Source organism: Battus philenor, unplaced genomic scaffold, assembly GCF_028537555.1.
Source record: "Battus philenor isolate CCGP_79_NKW_IND1 unplaced genomic scaffold, ilBatPhil1.0.hap1 SCAF_23, whole genome shotgun sequence".
NCBI classification, from domain to species: domain Eukaryota; kingdom Metazoa; phylum Arthropoda; class Insecta; order Lepidoptera; family Papilionidae; genus Battus; species Battus philenor.
Window position 1 is genome coordinate 11,811,194 of NW_027181686.1, and position 12,113 is coordinate 11,823,306.

The 12,113-nt window shown below is 31.4% G+C and overlaps 1 protein-coding gene across 1 annotated transcript in view; it reads right to left on the reverse strand.

Annotated features, from left to right (window-relative positions):
- Positions 1–11,560, reverse strand: part of LOC137924151 (alpha-tocopherol transfer protein-like) — a 29,760-nt gene extending 18,200 nt beyond the window's left edge. The window contains exon 1 of the mRNA XM_068767502.1: positions 11,192–11,560. Coding sequence (XP_068623603.1) covers positions 11,192–11,484 — 293 coding nt within the window. The 5' untranslated portion in view covers positions 11,485–11,560. The remainder of the gene's footprint in view (positions 1–11,191) is intronic.
- Between the last annotated feature and the right edge of the window lie 553 nt (positions 11,561–12,113).

Sequence of the window (12,113 nt, forward strand, 5' to 3'; positions counted from 1 at the left end):
TAATAAAACCGGTTATATTACAACCTTAGTATATTTCCGTTTGTTTATAAATCAAATGCTTCTTGCTAACGAATAAAACTTGTCATTGATTCAAGCTATTCAAGTTATATTTTTAAAACGAAAACATTTAAAATTATTTAAATAAATCTGTGAAAGGCACGGTTTTAAATATTCATATATATAATATAAACATATAAACTCCTTGCTTTCTTATATGGATGAATCGGTGAGTAATCATGTAAATTGGAATGTATCGGAATATTCTATTCCTTCATAAACAATTCCATCCAATGTTATTCTGGAATATATTGTGTATAGTAATTATATCATGTACAATTAGGAGACAACAAATTAAACTGTGATAGATATCGTGTTAATACGAGGAATTAAAATCAGATGTATGATCCTAGTTTTCGTCTTAAAGTTAAATAAATAATTTTGGCATAAGGTATATGTATAAACAAGATCTGCCATTGGAGAGATTCGATACTAGTATTATTAAATAAAAATCGGTAAAAAAACTTTTAAGTCAAACGGTTTTATTTGATACCCATATTGAGGGGGGTTAAGGAAAAATATGTAATCCGCCATTTTGTATCGGCGGCCATCGTAGATTTATAATGTTATTAATTTTATTGTATTGTATTGTCATCTAAATTAAATGTGTGTACCAAATTTCAGATCAATGTGACAATGGGAAGGTGCTTAAATTTTAATTTCTAATTTTGACCCAAATAAACAAATTCCGTACAGGTCAAACTAAATAAAACCGTTTAAAAAGGAATCTCTGGCTAAAAATAATTTGGGAATCCTTGCTAAGGTACAGTATCCGGCGATAAATATTGCACATCGACCTTTGGAAAGAGACAATCGGCTAATTTCGGCTTCGCAGAGCATTATCTCTATCTCACATTAACACCAAATAAATAAACAAATTCCGTACGGGTCGAACTAAATAAAACCGTTTAAAAAGTATATTATCGTATCCAAGAATACTATACTGATGTTAATGCGTGGAATTTATATATATATATATATATATATATGTATGTGTGTGTGTGTGTGTGTGTGTGTGTGTGTGTGTGTGTACCAACTCATTACGATATTTTTGAAACCATAGGATTCACAAGAAATTCTACCGGCAATTGTGGTTGAGGGTAAGTTTATCAAAATAATGCAAATTTTTCCAATCTAACGCTTACATTTGGTGTTGCCATAAATATAGTCACAAAGAAAAACAACATTTTGTTATGGTACTTTACATTTATTATAATTAGAGTGTTGTTTTAATACAATTATATATGACCATTAAAAATATATATAGCATATTTGAAGTGGCGTTCATTGGCTGCAATACAGTCCTTTAAACTTTGAGGCCAGATATCAATAGCAGCACGCACTATTTACATAGGAAAAGTCTTCGTATGAACTGTTCTAGTTCTTCAAATTATCAAGGCGTTTAAAGCCAATCTTAGTCTTTAAAACTGACCATAAATCATATTCCAAGTGGATTAAGATCTGGACTAGGTGACGACCTGTCTTCAGCTCTGAAGATGTCTGGAATGTTCGTTTTTAAAGAAAATTAGTTGGATCGAGGTTTATGACCTGCCGCTGTCCTGCTGAAAGGACCACTCTTGGTTATTGAACATGGTGTTGTTAGGGGCTTACCTACCTTCTCAAGAAGTATATCTTGATACACTTGTGCCGATGTTTTGATAACTTTCACAACAATATGACACAGTCACACCTTCATAGCTAAAATTCCACCAAACCATCACTGAAGTTGCACATGTTGTACTCTGTTGACTAATTAGTAAGTTTCTTTATAGTTCTCATTATAAAAGCAGTCATTTTATTTGTTAAAACGTTGTTCTGTTCTAAAAATTCTCATTCGTAAATAAAATTCTACTGTGTACACCTTTTGCGTACCGCTGAAGTAACTGTTTTGATTTTACCAACCATTTCTTTTAAATTATCAGTTAAGAAATGACCAGTGCGTGTTTATAGGCTGCAAGGCCTTTTCTTACTCGTGGAGAAATCCTGCATAATATACCCCTCTGCTGCTGGAGTAACGAAAGGGCTATGTCGTACTCCTACCAGCTAAAATCCCATGGTCTTCTTGAATGCCTTTTGTTAAAACTACGGGAAAACTTTCGCATACTACAGCAGTTTTAATGGCGGTGGCCTAGTGCCTCGAATCCTTACTTGCGGCGGATCACCTCGATTCTAAGGCCATGCTAAGAGGGTTGAAGAAAGGCACGGTATAACACCCTCCGACGTTCAGGTCTCCGACTGTGGAAGAGGAGCTCAGATGTTCTTACTCTCTCTCTCTCTCCATCGCGTCCTTCCGCGACATCGCAGGCTGCAAGCCCTAAGTAGTCTTTTAAATACGCGACATAGTTCCAGGTGCTATCTTCATATCCTGAGATAAACACTTTTGCTTTCGGACATGATTTATTCATATCCAGGTCCTCGACTCCTTACTTGCGGCAGATCACCTCGACTCTGTCGCCAAGGCCATGCTAAAGGGGTTGGAGAAAGGCGCGGTCTAACATCCTTCAACGTCCTGGTCTCCGACTGTGGAAGAGCAGCTCAGATGTTCTTTCTCTCTCTCTCTCTCTCCGCAGGCTTTTTCTGTGACTTCATAGGCTGCAAGTCCTAAGTCATCTTTTAACATACCCAACATGGTTCCCTGTCTTATCTTCGTATCCTGAAATAAAATCTTTTGCTTTCGGACATGATTTCTTCATATTCTTTCTCTTATTATTTTGATAGCCTTTTTCGTACCGCTACGTGGACGGCTAGATCTTTTTTTGTCACAAACAGAGGTTTCATTGCATCTATTCATATTCATCAGGAACATTTGACTAATATCAAGCGTATGAAGGATATTAAAAATTATATTTGGCGCAATACCTACTTTGTGTAATGCAATTACAGTAATATAGTCATCTCTATCTAACTACTATCATAAAATATTATACTATTGTCTATTGTCTCGTATGATGTTGGTGCTGTTAGCCTTGCGGCTCTTACAGCTTCATCGGAAACGAGTTCACGGAACGGAGAGGTCCGTGAACTATATAAAATTACAGGATTTTAGTTTCCGAACCCGTACCAGTACTTAGCGGGAGGATGAGGAAGTCACAAAGGTAGTGGCCGCGAGATAGTAGTAGTGGGGCTCACCCAGCCAGCCCTCGAGTACACAAACCCAGCGCGACCCAGCTGGCCGGCCGATGAAGCCATCGGAATTGAGTTCACGGAACGGAGGGGTCCGTCAAATATTGTCGCGTAAATAAGAAAACAAAATTAACAATCATATAAAAATGACAGATTCCAAATTCAAAAATAATATATTGTTTATTTTTAATTATAATAGTATTAATGGCCAGATCATGTATAAAACTTAACAAAATATTTTTGGCAAGATTTTGTTAAAAATTAGTTTATGTTAAAAGTTACTAAAAATGTTGTTTTTTTTTTATGAAATTAAACCTACTAAAGGCAGTGACGACCACGCGAAGAGAGCGAAGAACTAATAGTGAAAAAAAGTGTAACAAACTGAAACTAAGCACCCGATCAGGGACATCATAAATATTGTAGAGGTCTGGACGATACCAACAGACACTCTAATTCAAAATATCTTTATTCGAGTACATACGCATTTTTGAATCAACAATCACCTCAACATTATACACCAATACCTCGCTTTGCGCCGTTTCGTTTTGCGTTTTTTTTTCATAGTTGCGTCGCTGCTTAATTAGTACTAATTTTCACTGTGCGTCGTTAGATTTTTGAGGTTGCGTTGTTTTGGATTAGAGTCTTTAATTGAAATTTTCTTTTTTTTCTTAAAGATGGCTACATTTTTGTTTCTAATTGCGCCATGCCATCAAAACTCGGGGATTCCTTTAGAATTAAAAATCAACGCAATTTGAATACAGTTTTATTTTCACATTGTTTTGCTAATTATAAGAGTTCAGTTTCAATTACGTAGTGTGTTGTAATGTAGTGTGTTGTGCTTTTTTTAAAAAGAGAATAAATTTACATAATATTTTACGTGTTTTTTTTCTAGTGAGAAAAATGATAAATATTTTATATTTTCAGTGAACGGAAGGCCATATGTAAAATGTATCCAATTATTCTAAAGCCATTATCAAATTTCCCACGTATCAACACATTTGACAATTCATTATTATTCATATATAGATTAGATAAATGAAATCTTTAATCATTATTTGGAAAAATGTAACCTTGTGCTATAAGACAGTAATTATTTTTTTTTTATTTATGCACTTTTATACTAAGCAAAGAGCCAAACGAAGATATTTTCTGCCAGTTGACCATTTAAGAAACGCAGGGGAAAAATTATAAATGTTATTTATTTATTTTCCTATAAATATGGTAACGACGTACAGTACCCGGCGATAAATATTGCACATCGACCTTTGGAAAGAGACAATCGGCTAATTTCGGCTTCGTAGAGCATTAACTCAGTCGCACGAAATACAAACAGTCCGGTATGTATTAGGAGCTGTACAACAAGTATCATTTGCTTCTTTTGATAATTATTTTTATTCTTCGTATAAAATACACCGTGTGGTGTGGTGCTTTAGGTTGGGGTGAAATATAAAAAAAACTGTTCACATTATGTTTACGTAGTTAATTATTTAGAAAAATTGCAACTATACATAATAAACACCATAATACCTATCGTTAACATGAGAAAATAACAATAATAATAATTTTAATTCTCCATTACTTCCATTTTACTATATGTGCTCTCAAAGAGATCACTATCACGAAACCATGAAACATAAATACGTAAACATAATGTGAATATGTTTTTATATTTAATTTTACCCCAATCTAAAGCCATCACTTATAGAAAAATTGAAGTATTTTATACATAGAATAAAAATAATTTTCAAAAGAAGCAAATGATACTTGTTGTAACAGCTCCTAATAGATACCGGACTGTTTGTATTTCGTGCGACAGAGATAACGCTCTACGAAGCCGAAAATAGCCGATTGTATCTTTCCAAAAGTGTATGAGCAATATTTATCGTCGGGTACTGTAATTTCATAAAATCTTTTAGTATATCAACTAAATTATTAATCATTATAAGTGCTAGAGTTTGAAAATATATATTTGTAACGAACAACCCCGTAACCTCTTTTCGAGTGGAATTTTGTAAAATCCAAAATAAATAACTGTAATAAAAAATTCTTTGAAAAAAAAATTAGTGAATTGTGTTTCTGCTTATACGTGATCATACGAGAGATCCCCAAAATTATCATCACGTACAATCTTAATGATTATATCTTAAACATTTGAATATGGCAACATTGGACAATTACGTAATTTATAATTAATGTTCGACTTTTGAATTGTGCAAACAACCGTTCCAAAATTAATGCTAACAACGCAATGAGGAAGTGTTGCGAGTTGAGAAAATTTTATTAAACAGGTGATACGATCTACAGTATAATTAAAAGTGTTTTGACCCTCGTACTTCAAATTTAAAGCATGTTATTATTGAATAGTTAAATTTAACTCGTTTCTATCAAATTCAAAACGTAGATTTAGTCACTTTAAATCAGAGTTCCCCAAAGTTTTTTGTGTCGTAGACCCCTTGCCATGTTTTTCTTTGTTGGGTAGACCCCCTACTTACCTGATATTGATTTCCAGTAAATTTCTAACTGTAGCGAAGTTTAGTGTATGTTCAAAATGTATTGCGACCACAAAGCGAATACCAACATCCTACAACTTATACAATTTTATAAACATATATAATAAATTTTTTACTTCATTGGTACTTTTATAAATAATGTAAATGTTTTGATATTATAAAATAGTATGATGTAAGTAAATAGGTACTATCAGTGTATGTGTTGAGATCCACTATCGTGGACCCCCATTTTCATTTCATGGACTCCCAAATTTTTTTCGCTGATGTAGACTCCTTGCAGGTTGTCATAGACCCCTAGGTGTCGATATAGACTACTTTGGGAATCACAGGTTTAAATGATCTTAAACGTGTAGTCATAAATTATTTATTTAGATACACCAGCAGTATACATAAAATTACATTAAAACTTACCGTACAGTACCCGGCGATAAATATTGCACATCGACCTTTGGAAAGAGACAATCGGCTGATTTCGGCGTCGTAGAGCGTTATCTCTGTCGCACGAAATACAACGACTGACAAAACGTCACATAGGTAGTGTGGGACAGAGATAGTGCTCAAAAAAGCAAAATTAGCCAATTATCTCATTCCAAAGGTCGATGTGCAATATTTATTGCCGGGTACTGCGTGGTTCTGTTCTGTGTTCCTCTACAGGAGATACAGCATTGTAAATTTTAAACAACAACAATTTTAACTTTATACAACATTGTAGAAAGATGAGACCACGTCAAGTTAAAACAAATTCATTGGAAAAAGATTGAAGAAAAAAGTGATCCCAGTGATGTAAAGTTGGACACATGGAATTTAACAAAAAAAAATATTAAGTTTACTTAGTTTTTTTCTGTTAAGAATTTCTCTGAAATAAACAGTAACCTATGTTACAAATTACATCCAATACCCGCCAGTATAAGTCCCGTCAAAATCGGTCCAGTGATTTCAGATATTAGCCTGTATAAACAGACAGACAGAAATTTTAAAAAATGTTTTCGGATATATATCCCATATATATATTTATACGAATGTTGTAAAACGCGGTTATTTTAATAATACAAACACACACTCACCGATTTTGAGTTCATTGAAATACAATGTATATGATTTGAGTCAATTTTAGCTAGTGCTTTTGATTGCATCAAACATTAAAAGGTAGATAATAAAAAATACTTCCAACATCAAACATTAAAGCGCTGCCCTAATCATAGTAGCTCACGTGTCAGCAAAATGCTGTACAAGCTTTTATATCTAATATTAATCATCCTGTATAAAGAGTATAGTCCGAAATATTTTTTTTAATGGAATATTACAACAGGCCAATAACTTTTAACAGTACCAAGTTTCCATAGGCAAACAATAAACTATAATTATTTTTAATACGTAGAAATCGAACTTTTAAAACAGCTGGTATGTTTTTTATTATGATCATTTCGTTATTTTTTTGAAACCATTGACTTTTGGCATAACCATACATTCACCCCTTTGAAGCATTTGCAGCCATAACCTGTCAAACTATATTCCGCAAAATAAATTCGCAGTTTTACGTTTATAAATTTTACTACGAATATGTTAATTTTAATTACACTAAAAATATCCGCTAACGTATCTTAACGCCGTATGAATAATTAATTAATATATAAATATATTCATATACCGTTTACTTTCTAAAAAAAATCATAATAACAGTGCTTTAATAATTTTATTTAATAGACGTAATTATTTTTTACTCGAAACTCATATTAATAGACTCATCACTGCTGGATGAAGGCCCTTTCCAACCGGTTCCACTGGACAGCCATAGATCTAAATTCAGCAATAAGCATCTATAGCTGAAGCCAAGATGAACGATATAGAAATTATTGTAACATTAAAAATGTCAGGTCAGTTTGAAACTAACACGGATACTGCCGATTCAATACCTTCATGTAAATATTTTCACAAAAATATTTTTGAAAATCAAATTGCGTTTCGAAAATTACTAGAGTGGAACTAATTCTTAATAACAGAGTAACTAAATAGATATATAAACTACTACGATGTCAGTCAATGTTTATTATTTTAGGTCGACATGTGTAGATAATGCAAGTAAAAACATAAAATTTAATGGAAAAAATATTTGTATAAGGACGATAATATATCATTCTAATAATCATTAAATAGTTATTTATGAATTTTTATAGATAACATTCATTTATCGTTAAAACTGATTAAATAAGTAGATATAATAATTTTATAGTCTGTACTCCACCGTGTTGATACCACGGTCAAAATGTCAAAAGTATTTATAAAATTTGCCGCGAAAACTTTGCTGTCATACAATGCATCGTGATATTTACATCCATAATGTATTTATGCAATAATTTATATTTGTAATATTTTAATATGTTTAGTTATCAGTGTCAGATTGCGAAAAACTAAAATTCAACGAACATTCTATGACCTTGTGTGCAATGTGCAATAAAAGAAATTACGAAACATTCAAATTGGACGCTCAAAATTTCATAGTATGTTAAATATCAGATTTCGTGATTAACACATTTGTACGGACAATAGCAGAAGCAAAGAGAACTAATTGAATGAATACACATTGAAATATCTGATTAACAGGGGTAAGTAACCATTGGAGCATGGAAAGCTTTAATGCTTTGTGTAGAAAGGGAAATTATTCTATAAATAAACGTCAATATAGTCTATTAATATAACATAAAATCTACTCTCATCCCATGTTATGATTAATTAAGTTAAATTTAAATTAAGATTTTTTGTAACAACATTCTAACATGAGTTTAGATGATTTTGACTTGCGAGGTTTGATGGATCCTAAAAGCAGATTCATAAGTTATATGTCCACTTTTAAATTGTAACAATTAAATAAATATTTTTTTTAAATATGCTTTTCTAAGCAAATTCGAATAGTCATGTTACATTGACAAAATTTACGTTACTTTTAATTTAGACCCTTCCGCTCTGTGAACTCAACTCGGATGAAGTTGTAAAAGCCTTCGGGGTAATAGCACGCACATCATCAGAGAATAAGTAAGAAATGTACATTTAAATATGTGTTTATATGTACTGTCTTCTGTGGAGAAGAACCTGACATGAAATTAGATAGATACATTTTTAATGCCAATTTTACTATTCCTCTTGTTATAAATCAATAACAAACTTAATAAAGGTAAAGATGTAATATTCTGCTTGTTAAAACAATGACTCCTTTTTACTGTAACACTGTATAATAAATTTTCTTAAATTAAATAAAACAATTACTAAATAATTTGTTTGTTCCTGAATAGATAACACATATTATATTAAGGTCAATTCAAAAGTTCACACAACAAGTCATTGTAATCATATCATTTACATTAATTACAAAAACATATAAATGAAAAACTATTTTAAACACATTTGTGATTTGTGTCAAAATATTATTATTTTAAGGAATTTAAAATATCTTAATTGAAGTTTCTGGGGGCAGCCTCCCGTTCCCTAAACTGGGGAACAGGGTGGTTGATCCGAGATTAGGATCCATATCTTTCCTTAAATAGCCTAGTGGTTCACACTATCATCTCAGGCCACACACACATTACTCTAATATACAGGTAAAGCTGCTATCTTTGTGCAAAAATAATTGTAAAATACATCTGTCCCGTAAATTTTTTGTAAATTCACAGCTTCCGTTCAGTGATCTCTATGCCAATGAAAATAATAAAGCCTTCCAGGCTAACAGCGCAGACATCTCCAGAAACAATAGGTGTAAAATATTTAATGAAACACCTTTATAATGTTAAGAGTCTGATATTCTTTTCAAAAGTATTGTATATTATTGAATTGGTTTTCTTTATTACTAAATGAGATATAAGAAAATTATTAAAGAATATTTGAGTCATTACTACTCTGTATATACTTCATAGTATATAGCAACCCTTGGTTAATGTGTTCACCTCTAGGCTACTTCAATTAACATTGAATATCTTCTTATATTCTTTGCAGTCAGCAGACACCCAATGTCCTCTACTCAAAAATAGCCACAGTGTTTAATCTGGCACTGCCAGCATCCAGGGACTTTCGGTGACATACTATGTCACCGGTCAGCCTACACATGCTGCGTTACTGAATATGTTACTTTAATTACATTAAAATATAGTACCGCTAAGTTTCTTACACCTTTATTTCACAGGTCCATGGCATTTATTATATGAACAAATTGATGTCAACAGGAAATGTAATATTTATATGTTGAACATAGAATTTTGTATTTGATTTTACATACAAACTTTTTAAATACAAATAGAAAATATCAATATATATCGATGCCTGCGATGGGTATAGCTCTAAATGAAAAATCATAGATTAACTTATAAGTTTGTTTTATTGATAAACCTATCTTTGTACAACATTGTTATTGAATTTTTTTCTCTTAAAGAAATGGCAAAGGTCAAGAAGACACAAGGTCAAGGAAAGTTCACCATGATGTAACACGCCTATGCTCAGAGGAAATCCAGAGTTAAGAGGTCCGATTTATAAGAGTAGAACAATAGCACAGAGAAGATAAAAAATATGGCAGAGTTTTTAGTGTCTCCTGAACTAAATACAGAAGTAAGATATCATTAATTCTTTTTAAACTAGTCGACCCCATGGTTTGTATACAGGGTGATTGGATATAAGTATAAAAGCTTGAAATATAGCTCATTTGCCTTACTCTATTCAAAAATTAATGGTTTATGAAATTTTTATAAAAAATAAAAATTCTAATTACATATTAAAAATAATTATGGTTTATTATCTGTTCATGTAGACTGTATTGACAGATAATGTCCCTACATACTGTCTATTGACAGATAATATTGTCCTGTTAGATTCTAATAAGAATAATTAATTATTTTTATATTAGGGGGATCAGAAAGTAATGTCGTTTCTGTAGACATATTTTACAGAAAAAATGATTTATTTGTTACCGCTCCGGCATTGTTTTTGTATACTAGACGTCAAAAGGTTGTTGATAAGGAAGGTAAATATATTGTTGATTATAAATAAAAACTTGTTCGAAATGTAGTCATATGAATTTAACTTAAGAAAGAGACATTACTTTCTGGTCCCCCTAATATATTTTAGAGTGACCACTTTAAATAGGCTGATTAGAAAAACTAAAACGTTTTGCAGACAAATGATCTATATATTTTTGTTTTTATAGCTTTTATAATTATAACTATTCCACCTGTATAAATATGATCTTTTACAACAATGTTTAATATCTATAGTAATTAGTATTACTTTGTTAATTTATCTTCTAAGTTGTGTATATTTGATTATATATTTTGAAGGTCAAATATATATATATATATATATATATGTTATCAAAATAATATAATAAAATCACTACATACATGATTTTTTGCAGATCGAGGTAAAATGAAAAAATAAATTGATTACATGTTTATGATTAATTATCTGTGTTTCATTTATTCTTATCAATTAAAAAAATATTGTTATTAGTATAAGATACTTACAATGCTTCCATGCTGGGTTTTATATCTTCGGAATTTAAATTTCGTCCGTCGAAAAATTCCGGCGCATTTCTTCTAAACGTATAGTATTTCTCTATACACGTTTTAGTCTTGTCTATATCTCCATAACAGGCATTGTAGAACAACACAAGCTGTTTGTCGGATAAATCTTTTGGAACATATTTAGATTTATCTAATTTCAGAGTCCATTGTTTCAATAAGTTTATGTCATCCTGAGAGAAAATGTCCATAGCAGCTGTAGTTGCTTCATAATCATATTCCAGTTCTACGGGCATTGCTTTGTATTAATAGATAATTAAATATCGTATTTTCGTACGACAACGCGGATAAACAACTACACAACCAACTTCTTTAACAACAATATGACAACTGAATAGAATTCTACAAAATGTTTAATCGAATTACGAAACGTCCATGAGTTTCCTCGCTCGTAACTCCGAGCTTTTCGCCACTTAATCTTTTTTAAATTCAAATTAAAAAATAAATATATTTGATGACATACGTAACCTATACTTGCTTTTTATATATTTGTCTAGTCATTTAAAGTAATAAATTTAAAATAAGTTATGTCTCTTTTTGTAATTTAGGTGTCATTTACTTAATTAAACCAACAAGATTAGTTGTAATGTCGTTTGGTGACTTTAAAATGGATATAAGCTCATCGTAAGTTTGAATTATAATAAAAAGTCAAAGATAACCTAAATATTAGTTCAGAAAACATGTTTTATATATGATGAATACAGAATGATTGCTAAGTATGAAAGTTTTAAAAGGGTGAATGGATCGTTTGCTGTAAATTATTGTATAGTACCATCCATTAAAAAACCAACAGTATTAGAAACATTCAACAAGCCAATAGCTTCTGGCAGTACAAAACTGCTAGAAGCTATTGGCTTGTCTAAAT